This window comes from Thamnophis sirtalis, unplaced genomic scaffold (assembly GCF_051295495.1).
Source record: "Thamnophis sirtalis isolate CommonGarterSnake01/CBP01778 unplaced genomic scaffold, rThaSir2_p1.2 scaffold_4, whole genome shotgun sequence".
Classification (NCBI taxonomy): domain Eukaryota; kingdom Metazoa; phylum Chordata; class Lepidosauria; order Squamata; family Natricidae; genus Thamnophis; species Thamnophis sirtalis.
The window spans coordinates 112,435,610-112,453,633 of record NW_028261384.1 but is presented as its reverse complement, the minus strand read 5'-3'; the positions used below and the strand labels follow the sequence as shown (position 1 = coordinate 112,453,633).

The 18,024-nt window shown below is 41.2% G+C and overlaps 1 protein-coding gene across 1 annotated transcript; it reads right to left on the bottom strand.

Annotated features, from left to right (window-relative positions):
• On the bottom strand, positions 1–16,697 carry LOC148046232 (vomeronasal type-2 receptor 26-like). Its single transcript, XM_087714592.1, has 7 exons — positions 16,571–16,697; positions 15,232–15,416; positions 5,591–5,713; positions 4,582–5,383; positions 3,364–3,632; positions 1,746–1,872; positions 1–902 (listed from the first exon to the last, which is right to left on the bottom strand). Exons 1-7 carry the CDS (start codon positions 16,695–16,697, stop codon positions 1–3), a joined length of 2,535 nt encoding a protein of 844 aa, XP_087570718.1.
• Between the last annotated feature and the right edge of the window lie 1,327 nt (positions 16,698–18,024).

The following is an 18,024-nucleotide window of genomic DNA, read 5'->3' as shown; positions in this document are numbered from 1 at the left end:
CTACTTTTCTTTCCTTATTAAATGCTCCTTCTTGTTCATCTCAGGTCTCAGTAAAATGATGTAGCATTTGGGGGAAAATATACACCCCAGTAAACCAGCACTGGAGGATAAGATAGAGAAGATCTCCACAGCTACCATGTATTTCCCTTTGGTGCTCAGGTAGGTTGGAACAAACGTCAACCAAACGCTGCAAAAGACCAACATGCTGAAGGTGATGAATTTGGCCTCATTGAAACTGCTGGGAAGCTTCCTGGCTTGGAAAGCAATGTTAAAGCTGACACTAGCCAGTAAGCCCATGTAACCCAGGACACAATAAAACATGGTCACCGAACCTTCATTGCATTCCATTATGATTTCTCCCTTCAGTAAGTGCAGATCTGTATCTGGAAAAGGAGCAGAGGTACTCAGCCAAATTGTGCAAATTCCAACCTGGATGAAAGAACCTGAAAGGACAATAGAATTGGACAGTCCTTTTCCTACCCATTTCCTCAATCCAGAACCGGGTTTGGTTGCCATAAATGCCAGAATCACAGTCATGGTTTTTGCTAATATAGACGAAAGGGCCACTGAGAAGATAATGCCAAAAGTCATTTGCCGGAGAAGGCAGGTCATCTTTTCAGGTCTTCCCAGAAACAGGAAGGAGCAGAGGAAGCAAAGAAGAAGGGAGATGAGGAGGATACAAGTGAGGCTCCAGTTATTGGCTTTGACAATTGGAGTTTCTCGATGCCTCCAAAAGATTCCAACCACAAGGATTGTAATCAAAGAGAAAACAGTAGCCAATGTCACAAAGAATATTCCCAAAGGTTCATTATAAGAGAGATAGGTGAATGCTTTGGGAATACATTGGTTTTGGATGTTGTTTGGATATTCATTTTCTGGACATTTCATGCAGGCATCCATATCTGGGAAAAGAAAAAAGGAGATATTTTTTCCAATATAACAACTTTTCTGTTAGTATAAAATATGCATTTATCAACAATTTATATTGATATTAATTATCTTTCTTCTGAAGAGATGATAGCCATTATTTTAAGGCCAAAACATACATCAGTCTCATAACATAATTTTAAACCTGAGGTCCTTTGTTATGCATAGAGATGTTGTTTGAAAAACAAAAGCAAATGAAAGTGCTTTCCGTCCGCTATCTACATTTATACAATGAGGGGGTGACAACTAGATCTTTAAGTGCCATTCCTGTTTGGATGAGCAATATTTGCAATTTCAGAGGCAAATAGGTTTGTATAAATAAATATTATAAATACTTGATGATAATAGATCAATTTGATGTGGTATTTTAAGGAACAGAACAAGAAATTGGAGAATCCTATTTTGTCTAAACTATGGAAATCAATCAGAAGAACCAAATTAAATGATTTAATGCATCATAAACTATTTTATTATATTAAACTGTATTATTACTGGAAAAGGCAGCAGATGTGAAGAGAGTAATACTTCATGAAGTTATATTTTTCTGACATTGTAAATAATAATTGGTCTTTTTATTTGACCATAGGGCAGAATTTAGTATGTTCAAATAGTTACATATTTATATATTTTAACTACATCTCCAATAAATAGAAAGTAATCACTGAATTGAATATCCCAACAAATGTCAAATTTTTCCCAAAATGTTCCCCTAAATTATGTACATAAATGATACGTATTTACATACATGCATGAATGCATGCATTAGAATAGATTTTTGCTGTTCAGCTAGCCAATGTCCTCACATCTTTTTGCCCTACCTATTTCATCAGAGAACTGCCCTTCTGAACATGGCACGCAATCATAGCAACAAAATTTCTTTCCTTCCTTCTTCTTTCTGCAGGAGCCTGGATAGCAGTGGTCATTGCACACAGAAAGAGGAAGCACCTGAACAATAATAGGTATGAGAGAATCAGAGGTTAAAATATCTGCATTAATACAATTTCCCCAGGAACACCTATCCAGGCTGAAGAACCAGAAGAAAATGAAAATGCAGAAACTTGAGTTAAAAAGAAGGAATTGGCGTTGACGTCTTTGGATGTTCTAGAAGAAGACCTGGAATGGCAGAAAATTATGTTTTCATAGGACATGTGTTTGGATTACTCCTAATGCATTCATTAGTTAATTTTTTTCTGAAGATGAGCAAATGCAATAAAGGGTCTTTGTAGCCGGAATGTTTAAAACAAGAAAATGGGAGCACAAATAGACACAGGCATACAATCACAATGGGGTGCTGGATTTCAGTCAAAAGATGTTACACTTGGAAGTCAGGATACTATGTGAAAAATTCAATTTTGCAGCCATATTTAAACTGGTTGCAAAGTGAACCTGCTTCTTCTTGTTGTGCTATATGCGTCATCAGATATTGGCGATCATCTTGGAGAGCATATTATAGTCAATAGCAACATAAAAAAGTTCTATTGAGTTTTGTCCAAAGCAGTTCCTTAGATTTTGAAGCCATGATGTTCTTCTTCTGCCTGGGCTTCATCTTCCTTCCATTTTTCCCTGGAGGATTAAGTGAAATATGCTGAATTTTTCTGGGTTGTGCATCAGATGCCCAAAATATTCTAATTTCCATGTTTTTTTTGGTTTTGATGATTTCCCTTGACTTTCACAGGTGGCTTATCACCTTCACATTTCTGATTTTGTCAACCCAGCCATCTTTAAATCCCCATTTCAAATGCTTCTAGTCTCTTCAAATGGCTTTCTGTCAGACACCAACTCTCTACTCCGTAGAGCGAGAAAGAAAAGGTCTAACATCTGACGAGCCTGGTTTTCAATCTTAGGCTTATGTTGTGAATGCCAAAGACCTTTTTCATTTTGTCATGTCCCAGCTTTCATGCATATTTGAACAAATGTATGTGATCTTTTCAACTTTTTCTAGTGAATCACATGATTAATTCAATTGTGTATTCATTAAAGAAATCAATTCTGCCAAATGTTTAGCGGGGAGGGGTTTGCTGAAAACTAACTAAAATTCTGGAAATCATGGTTTTGTAACCATGGAACACTGCAACTGTTCATAAAACTGAGCAAGTTGCATGTGCCTGAAATGTAATGACATGACAATAAGCAAGTCAGCAATCTCTGCTTCAATGACAGCTCATAGTATAACAGGTTTTGTTTCTCAGAGTTGGTTAAATGAACAGTTGTATTTCTAGGACTATTAGCAGTTACATTGGCAATTTTTGCCCCAAGCACAATCAGAGCCATTTGCCATAAACCTCCCATGAACATTTCAATACTCATGTTTGTATATAGAACTATGTTACACCTCATCATCTTGATAGATTCTAAAAGTTAGAAAAATGATTTTGTTTAATTACTGCCATGTATTTGACAATTGCTTTATTTTTGTTATTAGTTGAGAATTCTCACCTGGTTAAAGCTTCTGTGCCATACAATTTGATTCTCATTAAGGGCTAATTCTCTCCCTGCTGGAGCCCGAGGTTCCAATGTTCCAACTTTGACTCGAGAAAATGAATTATTGGGGAAAGTAATCCAGTTTGCAACATCAAAACCTGTAATCAGTTCTCTGTTTTCATCAAATGTAATAGTGTCTCCCATACTGTTATTGAATATGATGCTTTGCAAGTAAGAATTAAGCTGCATTTTTTTTAAAAAAATGAAAGAAATTAACAACAAGTCTTTGAAATCATAACTACATAAAATTATTTCAAGCTGAACTATCCTACTTTAAAAAACACAAACGAGGATTGAGGGTATCTTCAAGTCAATGTTGAACTGCTGTCTGGACCAGACTTGGCAAGATTTACAGAATTGGTTTGCCATTGCATCCTTTCTAGGACTGAGAGTGAGTGGCTGGCCTAAGTTCACCAGAAGGATGTGTGCCTAAACATGAGTAGAATGAAAGAGAATTTACATGTCCCAGGATAATGTTGCAAGATCTAATTTGGGTCGGTTACCAGGACCAGAAATTTTGTCCTCTGAGCTTTTATACTCGTGGTAGAGCTCATCTTCAGAGAACTTTTCTCTAGAGGACTCTGGCTCCAGCACAAGTCTGATAGCTCAGAAGACAAAACCTTTGGTCATGATGCCTGATCCAGATTGGATCCTGGAAAAGTTACATCTCCCAGTCCGATGATTTAACCACTACAACAAAATGATCATCATCATCATAGATCTTCCATATTTTACAAAATGGAACATGTATGAAGACAAGCAGTCTCTCTCTTTCAGACTAACTGTTAACTATTGACTTCTTTCAACCACTGTTATAGAATATAACAGTATATTATGGTATATAATAGGGAAGAAAATGAGGGAAATTAACTCACAATGATTGGCTTAATTTAAAAAAACATACATTTTTGGGGCTGCATAGAATATGAATCCATTTCAGAAAGGACACTTAAATAGAGTATCTCAAATTACATGACACGGTGGCCAGTCTTAATTGACACAGATGGATCATCTACATGATTGGTATAAAAGTGCTATGTAACATCATTATTGGTAGCATCACTAAATGATGCAATTAAACAAGCAATTTTTGCGCATTAGAAACAAAATAAAATACCTGCCATGCTTTTAAATTCTGAAATATTAATTCTTCTATTCCTATTGCATTTCTACATCTGGACCTGGACTTGAGTAATGCATGGAAAGAATGTACCATACCAAACACTGCATTATAAATGTTGTAACTGTGACCACTCATGCTCATTTCAAATAATATGCTTGGCAGATTCTCTAAATTCTCATTCCCGGTACATAATAGTTTTCTATTTTCATTTAAACTAGAAGTGTGTAATGGGCAGTCAAATGCCTGCTCCCAAAAATTCTGAATGAAATGGTCTTCTTTTGCCCAATATGGTCTTACAGTGTGAAGAAATTCTTGGAATCCAGGGGGCTCTTTTGAGCGAACTGTGAATGATAGGGCACCATGAAAACTCTGTATGTCCCAAAGTCTTTGAATGGACAGTGATTCAAAATTCCAATGGGAAGTAACAATCCACACTTTACCCAAAGGTGGCCATGAAAAAACAGATGCTACAAAGATGATAATTCTCAGACTTTCCATGGCTGGTGTTAGGGCATAGATTAAAAACACTTTGACTTTATCATCCATAAAGAGTTGACCATATCTTAACTCCGTTGAAATCAAGTGTATATATTCATCTATGTAAGTCTTCTCTGGTATTCTAAATATGAAAGCATAACAAATGTTGTTTTGGGCAAGCAACGGTTCAATTTTCTGCAAAAACATATCTCCATAATCATCATCCATAGCCAAGATCCCAATCCAATTCCATCCAAAATGCTGAAGTAATCGAATAAGCCCAGTGTACTCATGCACTTCATTTGGGACCATCTGGTACAAGAATGGAAATACATTTTTCTCTCCATGTACTGAAGAAAATGTTCCATAGGCAAGCTGAAAATCAATAGAAACTGCAGGGTGAAACTACAAAGAGCTTCTAAATATTTAATCATCCCTATAGTTCATTCATACTTATATTAACTATGCACAATGCAGTGTTCTAGATTTTCCCCTGTGAAAATCACCTCTGCAATGTGGCATAAATGTGTTATAAGAATGAAAGACAATTGGGATTTCTAGGGATCCATCTCAAGTATTTACCTGTGGAATTTTGTAGTTGGTGAGAACTGTGGCCATGATGAATGAGGTCTCCATCAAACGTCCTCCAATAGCAGCAATAAATGTTTTCTTTAAATCACAGGTAAAGTTGGGGACAAATTTCTGCTGTGTAGAAAGTAAGCTCAACATTGCCTTATATGTTATCCTTGCAGGGAAGTAGTTGTTCACAATGTGGAAACCCAATGTGATGTTTGGTAAGACCTCAGTGTTCCTGTTAATCTCCTTGATTGCAAACACCAAAGCAAGGATATGCTGATACATCTTTGGTAGAGAACTGCAAATTTTTTTTGAAAAGAATAGAATAGAATAGAATAGAATAGAATAGAATAGAATAGAATAGAATAGAATAGAATAGAATAGAATAGAATAGAATAGAATAGAATAGAATAGAATAGAATAGAATAGAATAGAATACTTATGTCAGGAAATTTCTCCTTAGTTCTCGGTTGCTTCTCTCCTTGATTAGTTTCCATCCATTGCTTCTTGTCCTCACTCAGGTGCTTTGGAGCATAGCTTGACTCCCTCTTATTTGGGGCAGCCTCTGATATATATCAAAGAAAATACAGATTTTCCTATAGATAATATTTTCCTAAGGCCACTAAGATAATTAACACAATAGTGAAATGTTTTCTCCAAACAGATTATTCCTTTTTCACCATGAGTTTTCAGTGAAAGAAAAGTGAGATGATTTTCATCATTGACTTTGAACTAAAATTCTGCATAGGTTACCATATCTGAAACTTAATAAACCTTCTATGTGTTTACTTTCCCTTCCATGATATCTCCACATGGTAAAGATACATTTGGTCATTAGAAGTAATCTAATCAGCACAGATAGAGAATATAGGTGCTTTGCCTTACTCCTATCAAGGTAATACTACAATATTACATGAGGATTGGAATACCAAAGCTTCAAATGCAACTTCTCTAAAACTATTCAACAAATGATATTTTGAAGATAGGTAGAAGCACTGCTATTATTCACCTGACCTTCTGACTAATTATCATAAAATATTACAAATGCTTTATGAATAACAAAACGAACATCAGAAGAATCATATATGGACTTTGTGCAGTGTATGATGGCACATGGAGTTTTCTACTCAGTGGCCAACTTCTTACACATCAAAAAGAGAGTAAAATAATTAATAGCACATTTCTCATGACATTGTGGGTATCTGTAGAGAAGAAAAAAATAGAATTCCTTACATCACTTCATTGATCAATGTGTGAGAAGGATCTTCTGTGAAGGAGGGGATATTGTGTAAAAAAAAGGCTTGAGACACAATTGCCCCCAAAATAATATTCCCTGCCTGAGCAAATTGATGGGCTATAGGAAGAGGGTCATCAGGTATGCTACAATTGATAGCATATGTTTTGCATGGGATACAGAACAGGAACACAAGAAGGGCCAGTGCCATCCATTCCATCCTAATGTTGACAATTTCCATCCAGAGAAAGATGGCTGATAGAGAAAACAACTAGGTTTTAAAGTCAATAAATCACCCACTTATTCAGGTTTCTTCTATGATTCTCTCCACATGGTAAAACTAAATTCCTTTATCTAAAATTGATCTGAAAATAAGTGCAAAGGAAGAAAATTTCTCAGTGTATGTCTTACAAAGTATATCCTCCCACTTATGAACATTAGGAAAAGAAATATGGAGAGGCGGAGGAAAAAAGAGGGGAAAAATATACAGAAACTATTGAGAATGAATTAGAGACAAAATAGCTTAGAATATGAAATGGGGATTACAAAATAAATGCTTCAAATGAAAGCTCTCTACACACTATTCAACAACTTATATTTTGAAGATAGGCAAAAGCACTCTCAATAGGCTGACTTTCTAAAAATTAAGTCGAATAAGGAACCTATAGTTTGGACCATTGGGGAAATAATAAAGACCCCCTCCAATTCTCAATATTTTGCCCATCTCTCCTGAGAAAAGTGCTTGAAGCGTGTACTTAATTCCTGTAAGGGGGAGGAGTTGGGTAATAGGAAGAAATGAGAAGAAGAATACAATCCCAGTAAATAGTTTGACAGTGTTGTGGGAATTAGTTGTTGAGCAGAGTGATGGGATTCAGGAAAAGAACTGCCATGGTGGTGTGGCCTAGTTGGCTTCCTGCACTGTGGTGGGGGCATTTTAGCCCTTCCCAGCATACTGAGGCTTTCCTCGAGCCTCTGGTGTTGTAGAAAAAGATGGGACACAAGCCAGCACTTTAGAGAAGGAAAAGTTTATTTGCGCAGATTCAAAGCAAAGAGTAAGTGGCCTGAACCCCAAGTGGAATTCAGGGACCTTCTTATATAGTGGTGATGACACATCCTCCCCATCTTGCCATCAACCATCTCTTAGTTTTGGAAACACCTATCAGGAGTTGTCCTTGGGTTACAGAGATATAGTTTCTATAGAATGTCATAATACATGGGTCAGCCAATGGACAACACATCTGGTCTTTTGAGGAACTAACAATATATGTCTAATACACAAATTAACAGATAAGCAGGAGGATGGGCTAAATAGATTCCTTGCCTCAGCATATTTTGGATACAGACATCAGCCTTCTGCTGATAGTATAACTTATGTCTAACCATGCTATATCCTAAAAGCAAGCTAAGCAGTTTATTTTTTGAGAAGTTCAAGCTTAATATCATTGAGCCTTAGTTTGGTTCCGGCTTGAGGCTTACCTTTTGATTCAGCCTGCCACCTTAGTCTCCCCTTTGTGACTCATCTTCATCTGCAAGAAGAGTCATATAATTTGGCTCAGAATGAAGGGTGGCATATTCAGGTTCTTGATGTACATATTCCCACATAGCCATTACCTGAGCGGTCGCCTTCCATTCTGCTAGCAGCAATAAGCTGTTAGAGATAGTCCTTATGAAAATTGGTAATATACATGGGATAAAGACACACCCATCAGCTATTAAACCAATTAATGCTACTATGGCCTGTAGCCCTTGGAGCTTGAGAAACCAAGTGCTAAATATTTCTTTAAAGTTAAACCCGTTCCATACCTGGTCAGGATTATGTGTGAGTTGCCGCATTTCTGTTGTCAATTGTTTTATTACCTTCCCAGTTTCGTCTATTTGCAGACAGAAATTTGAAAGGTTAAATTTTCCACAAATACCTCCTTCTTTTGCCAAAAGATAGTCTAGGGCTAATCTGTTTTGATATACAGCAGTTCTGATTTTGTCTGTAGCCTCCGACAAAACATTAAAAGCTTTATCTATTCTTTGTCCAGCCAAATCCAGAACTGCCTGGAGCCTTATAATTCGGTTTAACATGTATATAGGGGTTCGATAACCCCAAGACCTATCTTCAGCCCAGGAAGCCCTTCCATAAGTGCACACAATTGAATTTGAATTTACTTTATTTGTATGCCGCCCTTTTCCCTGAGGGGACTCAGGGCGGCTCACAATTCAAAGGGGGGGAAAACAAACGAGTTACAGAACATAGAGACCATACACAGCTAAAAACACAACAATCATACCATTCGGAGTGTGGCTGTAAGTCTTTAGCCCCAGGTCTGTCAGAACAGCCAGGTTTTAAGGGCTATGCGGAAGGCCTGGAGGGTGGTGAGGGTACGAATCTCCACGGGGAGTTCGTTCCAGAGGGTCGGAGCAGCCACAGAGAAGGCTCTCCTCCGGGTAGTCGCCAGTCGACACTGGCCGGTGGATGGAATTCGGAGGAGGCCTAGTCTGTGGGATCTAATTGGTCTAGTGGAGGTAATTGGCAGTAGGCGGTCTCTCAAGTACCCAGGTCCAATACCATGAAGGGCTTTATAAGTGACTAGCGCCTTGAAGCGTATCCGGAGACCAATAGGCAGCCAGGGCAGCTCGCGGAGGATAGGTGTTACGTGGGTGAACCGAGGTGCACCCACAATCGCTCGCGCGGCTGCATTCTGGACAAGCTGAAATCGCCGAATACTCTTCAAGGGCTGCCCCATGTAGAGCACGTTGCAGTAGTCCAGTCTGGAGGTCACAAGGGCGCGAGTGACTGTTGTGAGAGCCTACCGGTTCAGGTAGGGGCGCAACTGGTGCACCAGGCGAACCTGGGCAAATGCCCCCCTGGTCACAGCTGACAAGTGGTGTTCAAAAGTCAGCTGTGGGTCCAGGAGGACTCCCAAGTTGTGGACCCTGTCTGAGGGGCGTACTGTTTGACCCCCCAGCCTGAGAGATGGAACACTAGGCCAATTAGTAGGAGGGAAGCACAGCAGCCACTCGGTCTTATCTGGATTGAGTACAAGCTTGTTAACCTCCATCCAGTTCCTAACAGCCTCGAGGCCTTGGCACATCACATCAATCGCTTCATTGAGTTGGCACGGGTTGGACAGATACATCTGCGTATCGTCCGCATACTGATGGTATTTTATCCTGTGCCGTCGAATGATCTCACCCAGCGGTTTCATGTAGATATTAAATAGGAGGGGGAACAGGACCGAACCCTGCGGTACCCCACACGTTAGGGGCCTAGGGGTTGATCTCTTCCCTCCGACCAACACCGACTGTGACCTGTCCGAGAGGTAAGAGGAGAACCACCATAGGGCAGTGCCTCCCACCCCCACCTCCCACAGTCGTCGCAGAAGGATACCATGGTCGATGGTATCGAAAGCCGCAGAGAGGTCAAGGAGCACTAGGATGGAGGCATGACCTCCATCCCTGGCTCTCCAGAGATCATCGATCAATGCGACCAAAGCGGTTTCCGTGCTGTAACCAGTCCTAAATCCTGACTGGAAGGGATCTAGATAATCGGCTTCCTCCAAGGATCGCTGGAGCTGAAAGGCTACCACCTTCTCAACAACCTTCCCCACAAAGGGGAGGTTGGAGACTGGACGATAGTTGTTTAGGACGGCTGTATCCAAAGATGGCTTCTTCAGGAGGGGTCTCACCACCGCCGCCTTTAGTGCAGGGGGAAAGACCCCCTCCCGAAGGGAGGCGGCAACGACCGCCTGGATCCAGCCCCGTGTCACCTTCCTGCTGTTAGCAACCAGCCAGGAGGGGCACGGGTCCAGTACACATGTGGAGGCACTTACGGCTCCCATGGCCTTGTCCACGTCCTCAGTGGTAACAGCTTGAAAATCAATCCAGTGATGTCCTACCAGATTATCCCCTGGTGCCTCAGCTGGTTCTGCGGAATTGGAGTCCAGGTCCGCCCGAAGCCGAGCAACTTTATCCACGAGGAATTGGACGTAGTCCTCAGCTCTGTCTTGCAAAGGATCGCTCGTATCCCCCCTATTTAGGAGGGAATGGGTTATCCTGAACAAGGCGGCTGGGCGCGACTCAGCGGAAGCAATCTGAGAGGCAATGTATGTTCTTTTTGTCGTCCTAATTGCCCGTATGTAAGCTCTGATGCTGGATGTTAGGAGTGCTCGGTCTGACTCGGACTTACTGGATCTCCATCATTGCTCTAGGCGTCTCTTTCAGCGCTTCATCTCCCAGAGTTCCTCAGTAAACCAAGGGGCCCTCCTGGATCCACTGCCTCGGATCGGCCGTAAAGGCGCAATCCGGTTAAGAGCCTCTGTCGCTGCTGAGTTCCAGGCAGCAACCAGAGTCTCCGCCGGACTGCGGACAAGGGTATCAGGAATAACTCCAAGCTCCGTCTGAAAACCCAAAGGGTCCATAAGTCACCTGGGGTGGAACCACCTAATCGGTTCCTCCTCCCTACAGTGGGGGTTTGGTCTCCGAAAGTCAAGCCTCAGTAGGTAGTGGTCTGACCATGACAGGGGTAAGATCTCGTTGCCCTTCAGACCAAGATCACAACTCCACTGCTCCGAGAGAAATACAAGGTCGAGCATGTGACCCGCCGAGTGAGTTGGGCCCCGGATTACTTGGGTCAAGCCCATGGCTGTCATGGAAGCCATGAACTCCTGCGCTCCATCAGAGTGTTCGCTGAGCGAAGGCAAATTGAAATCCCCCAGAACCATAAGCCTGGGAAACTCAATTGCCAGCTCGGCTACCGACTCGAGGAACGAGGGGAGGGCTGCTGCAACGCTGTTGGGAGGCAGGTACGTTAACGGCAGTCCCACTTGACCCTTGAGGTCCAACTTCACCAGCAGGGACTCACACCCGACAAGCTCCGGAGCAGGGATCCTACGAGGTACTAGAGACTCTCTGATAACAATGGCCACACCCACACCCCTTCTCTGAGGTCGTGGCTGATGAAGCACCTGAAAACCCTCTGGGCACATCTCTACGAGGGGGACTCTTCCCTCCAGGCCCAGCCAGGTTTCAGTAATACATGCCAGGTCTGCCCTCTCGTCTAAAATTAAGTCCCGAACGAGGGGAGCCTTATGAACTACAGACCTGGCATTTAGCGACAGCAGCCTGAGACCAGGGTCCTGATTACTCGCGCCATCTGGCCTTGGAGTGGGACTCATAGGGCCGGAAGGAGGGATCTCTGTGATGTAGCGAGCCCTCCTTCCCCGGTAATGGCCTGCCCTAAAGTCCCCGCCATATCTGCCCCTCCCTGTTAAGACCATAATGCTCCGGCCCACTCCCGTGTCCGTGGTCCCTCTACCCACCCCAATGGCCCCCGCGTTTCCCGACAGGTCCATTGAATCAATCATCCTCCCACACAAACACGGCCACTCATCCATACATTCCCCACATAGGTCAGTTAAAACACAGAAAATACAAAAATAATGAATTTAAAAATGGGTATAGTCATCAATCAGGCATACCATTCACACCACATTCCTAAAAAAAATTTTTGCGCACTGCGCAAGTATAGCTTAATAACTGCACAAATAGTTCTTTAAAAGTTTGAGGTAGCTGAGCACCAACCGTGGGTATGCAGATAGTATATCTCGTTCTTGGAAGGTATAATAATAAGGGTCCAAAGTCTAAAGTCCGGGGTGGCCGAGATGGGTCGTGAAGGGGGGGGAGTAACTTAGAAACATTAAGTCCCCTCTTGTAGTTTTTCCATCTGATGGCAAGATGGTGATGGTAGTCCAGAACGGTCCCCAAGGGTTCAGCAAGTCGGAAAACTGGGTGGGCGCAGTCAGAAAATGTTGCAAGTCCCGAAAGATCATAAAAGATGCTGCCATCATCCATATACCACCCGCAGCAGCGAGCAGAGAGGGGGGGTGCACCAGAGAGAAGAGGGGGGGAGCTAGAGGGCTGAGGTTGCTAAAATATTGCTGAAAGAGTGCCCGCAATATGCTGTCATATGGCTATTTTGAGCTATCCTTACACCCATAGTACTTCCGTGTCCCATTCTTGTGTAAAAGCTTGCTCTAGTTTCCGTAATATTTGCAATAGGGAAAGAGGAAGTTAGGAAAGCGACCCAGAGTGAGGTTTGATTTATAATATTCAGCATATTAGGATTTATAGTATTCAGCATATTAGAATCACCTAACCTGGCCAGCCACTGGTGGGTTTACCTGTGCACCCCCTCCTGCATCACCCTGTTATGAGTGGGGTCTTGAATTAACTGGGTTAGGTCCATAGCCATCATGGAAGCCAAGAACTCCCGAGCTGACTTGAATGCCTCTCCAATGGAAGGCAGATTGAAATCCCCCAGGATCATAAGCCTGGGGAATTGCTCTCCATTAGCAGTTGTTGAAATGTTATTTAGAGGGTTGGAGAAAGACCTGGAAATCTACTCTGCAATAAACTGACCAAGAAAATTCTAAGGAAAAAGTGTTAAATGTGCAGATAGGGTGCTCAATGATAGAACCAAAGGAATCCCAAGACTTCTGGTTGATGAAGCAACACTATTTTTCCAAATCAATTCTAATACAATATAGCAATAGCAGTAGACTTATATACTGCTTCATAGGGCTTTCAGCCCTCTCTAAGCGGTTTACAGAGAGTCAGCATATTGCCCCCAACAATCTGGGTCCTCATTTTACCCACCTCGGAAGGATGGAAGGCTGAGTCAACCCTGAGCCGGTGAGATTTGAACCGCTGAACTGCTGATCTAGCAGTAGCCTGCAGTGCTGCATTTAACCACTGCGCCACCTCGGCTCTGGAAAGGAAATCACTAAGACAGTGAAAATATCTGTTATTAGAAAATAATTTCTCTTATGTAACAAAGAAATACACAAAAAAAGATTGTGATAGTTTCCCACCACAAAATTGTATTTTGTTGGATAGAACCCAGTGTTCAAATCTTTTAAGGCTCTTGTGAATCTTGAGTCTATCATATAAATTATTAGCTAACCTCACTTCCCCCTCATTTCAAAGTTGATGAGTTCCCCTTCTATTTTTTCATTTAGATGATTGATGAAGAGGTTGAAGAGTACTGGGCGTAGGAGAGAGCCTTGAGATACTCCATGTAGGTGTAGTTCCAACCATTGAATGTGATTGGTCATCTAGTTGCAAATCCATCTGGTGGTAGTACTATCTATCTGCATGATTCAGTAGGTTAAAAAGTGGCTATAATATAATAATGATATTATATTGGTAAAAATATGGATGATTGGACTGAGGTTTATGTTCAATTATAATCAGAAAGAAACTTTCTATAAGATGATGTATCATTGATCTGAAAAATTGTCAAAGATCTATAAAGAAGTTCAAATATATACTGGAAATGTAAAGAAGGTATTTGTAATATCACATGACAAAGCTAAGAAATATTTGGATCAGATTTTTATCTCAGAAAATAATTTTAAAAAAATAAATATAAAAATGAAAACAAAAGATTTTATTTTAGTTTGGGTAGCAAACAGTTTAAAAATTGAACTTTGTTATTATATATTGCATTATTTGAAAATAAAGCACATTCCAATGAAGGTTTGTCATATTTCTCTAATTTAAGTATAATTATATATAATTGAAATATATTTTAATACATGTTTATTTTGATCAGCAAAACATACTTTAAACCTCAAAGCATAATCCTACAACTTGGTTATTCATTCTTCCCAAGTAAGCATCAACTATCTTTTCCGGTAAGCATATAATACTTACCATATATAGAAGCAGTCAAGCCTATTTCAAAAAAGTATATGATTTACTTAAAATTAATATTTGTGCTTGGTTGAGAATTTGTTTCAAAATTTGTAGATTACAAAGCAAACAAAGCTGATATTTCAAACAATATATAGCCAAAGAAGGAAAATTCATTATCCTATTATCCTTTAACATCCAAAGGGGCCATACACAATCTAGTAAAATTTTGTATTTCTTTATGGCAATTCTTTCACATTTGGGCAATATATGGACATATGTCAATCAAAATTTAATGCAGGTAATCATCATTCATGTTAAACTAGATAGGTAGATAGAACACCTCCATTCTCTGATCTTAAAACATATATCCTTTTAACGACTACTTTTCTCCATAACACATTTTAGGTATGAATGAAGTCAAATTAAGGTCAGGGAGATCTTTCTAAATTCATTCAAAATAAATTAATATACAAAAACACTTTATGAATGTTCTAAAGATATTTCATTAAACATGAACACAAAAAGACAGTTACATTTCTTTCCTTATTAAATGTTCCTTCTTGTTCATCTCAGGTCTCAATAAAATGATGTAACATTTGGGGGAAAATATACACCCCAGTAAACCAGCACTGGAGCATAAGATAGAGAAGATCTCCACAGCTACCATGTATTTCCCTTTGGTGCTCAGGTAGGTTGGAACAAACGTCAACCAAACGCTGCAAAAGACCAACATGATGAAAGTGATGAACTTGGCCTCATTGAAACTGCTGGGAAGATTCCTGGCTTGGAAAGCAACGTTAAAGCTGACACTAGCCAGGAAGCCCATGTAAACCAGGACACAGTAAAACATGATCACCGAGCCTTCATTGCATTCCATTATGATTTCTTCCTTCAGTGAATGCAGGTCTATATCTGGGAATGGGGGAGATGTACTCAGCCAAACTGTGCAAATTCCTACTTGGATGAAAGAACCCAAAAGGACAATAGAATTAACAAAAGCTTTCCCTACCCATTTCCTCATTCCAGTTCCTGCTTTAGTTGCCATAAATGCCAGAATCACAGTCAAGGTTTTTACCAATACAGACGAAAGGGCAACTGCAAAGATAAGGCTGAAAAGGTCCCAAGAGTCTAAGGTGGTTGTGGGGGGCAAAAAGGTCTTCCTATGCACAATGGGCATTCCCGTTTGTCCAAAAAGCCAAGGCACTATTGTAGATGAAATTAAGTAAATGCCGTTCGAGATGGTAATGATATGCCCAGGGCGGTTGCAGTTAGTAATAGTCAACACAGCTGGGGCTGAGATAGCACGTCCAGAGGCCCTTGGACTGTAATTAGGCAAAACGTAGTGTTTAAAAACACAGCTGTGGAATGACCAGATGACCAGCAGGGGAAGCAGACAAAAGTTCCACAATGTTGATGACAAACTATAGAGGGAACTCTCCCAGTCCACCAGGGGAAGAAGTCTAAATAAGCAAAGTTCAGGAGAGAACGAGGGCAATGATCGTACAAAGGTTGAGGCACAGGGGGGTGGGGGGGCATCCAGAAGGGCTATGGCAGTGGCAATTGTAGCCAACCGCCCAGTTCGTCCAGTCTCTCCAGGCGCCCGGATCGTTTTTTCCACCTCTGGAGCAAAGGCAGTCCAAATTAATCCCAAAAGGTTCTGCAAACCGGGCGGGTGTTAGCGAACGATGTTGCAGGCAACCGATGTTGAAACGAAGCGCCACCATCGGGTGGGGGGGGAGGCAGCCTGGGGAAACTGAAACGGCAGCAGCAAAACCGGCCGTCCAGTCCCGACCACTCTACCATTGGAATCCAACCACCCCTTCCTCAGGCGAGGCGAAGACTGCCTCATGTAATACACCGTCCAATGTCCAGTACAGTCCAAACACAAGCCCCGAAACCAGGGTCTCACCGGCAGCGTTGCGCAGCTAGGAAAGACATCCACCACTGCGCAGCTGAGATAGAACGTCCGCCGCTCGCCCACTCTCTTCAAAAACGCCGAGGCCAGGATGGAGTCACAAAACCGTCCGGGGGGGCGTCCAACAGCAGCCCCCCGCGTAAGCAAATACCTCTTCGGCTTGCCCAGTCGCTGATCTCTTGCCAGGACTCCTTTTCGCCGATCGCCGGGGTCTCAAACCGCATGTTAATTCGTTCTTTTTGCTCTTTGTAAGCCCAGCGTTTAGCTTGGGAAGCCATTTCCCAACCCCTATCTCAGGGCAGAGAGCAGGTTGCGTGTTTCCTCAAACAACTGAGACAAGCCCACCACCAACAATGGCTGGAAGAAGCTCCACAAGATGCAGGCACCAGAGAATCAGCCCCAGCCACTTCTCAATCCCCAGCAATCACCCTTAAGTTTTTAGGACAGGTGAGGGAGGGAAGGAAGATGAGTGGAGCCAGGAATCTGCAACAGTGGGACCAAAGACTTGTGTGCAGCTCCAGAGCCATGGATTGCAGACACCCAGTATATAGAGAGAAGAGAAGTGAAACTAGCACACATCCCTGGGTGGGCGGGGCTCCTGTGCTAATTGTACAAGTATCTGATGTGATTTTGCTTAGCTTTGACTGCTGCTTTCTGTCTGTTAGGAAGCTTATGGTCCATTTACAAGTGTGGTCAGATACAGCTAGATGATTTCGTTTAAAAGAATATCTGGAATGATGATATTGAATGCTGAGCTGGTGTACAAAGAGGATTCTTGCATAGGACTTTGGAGATTCAAGATATTGTAGGATGTAGTGCAGAGTTGTATTAAAAGTATCATCTGTCAGTCTATTTGCTTGGTAGTCAAATTGCAAAGGGGGGATCTGTGATAGTTTTCAGCTGGACTAACACTAGCCTTTCAAAGTGTTTCATAACTACAGTTGTTAGAACAATGGGTCATTCAGTATTAAACATCAAAGCATAATCCCACAACTTGTTTATTCACTCTTCCCAGGTCGGCATCATACATCCTTTTGGTAAGAAGCATATAACATAGCACTTACCCTAATCTTGAAGTACTCAAGATTATTTTGAAGGAATATATGATTTAGTTTAGATTTTTCAAAATTTGCATATTACATGGCAAACAGGGCAATGGTCTTCCAATTAAAATGTACTCAAAGAAGATATCTGGCCAAATAAACTATCCCATTAACGAACCATTGTGAAAAACATATAAAATGTAAACATGCTTCAGAAGACTCCTTTCTTTTAATATCCCAAGGGTAATACAAAACCTAATAAAATTTCATATTTCTATATTTCAAATCTTGTAGGTTTGGGCACTACATGGATACATCTGATTATGTTAATCAAAATTTACATTCCATCATTCACATTAACTTGGATAGGACACATCCATTATTTGATCTTGAAACAGATCTCCTTTTAAATACTTCTTTTTCCTAAATCAAATTTTATGGATAAATGAAGTTAAATTAAGATCAGACAGATTTCTCTTAATTCCATCAAGGAAAATTAATGTACAAAAGAACCCCCATAAAAACAATCCACAATTATGTGAAAATATTTCATTACTTTCAA

What these genes read in the sequence shown, in the direction of transcription:
- LOC148046232 (XM_087714592.1), bottom strand. Translation starts at nt 16,697, where the DNA reads ATGGCTTCCCAAGCTAAACGCTGGGCTTACAAAGAGCAAAAAGAACGA. An exon ending in CGACTGGGCAAGCCGAAGAG is followed by an intron (nt 15,417 to 16,570) that starts GTATTTGCTTAC and finishes CCCCATTCCCAG; the next exon opens with ATATAGACCTGCATTCACTG. An exon ending in GCAGTTCTCTGATGAAATAG is followed by an intron (nt 903 to 1,745) that starts GTAGGGCAAAAA and finishes TTCTTTTCCCAG; the next exon opens with ATATGGATGCCTGCATGAAA.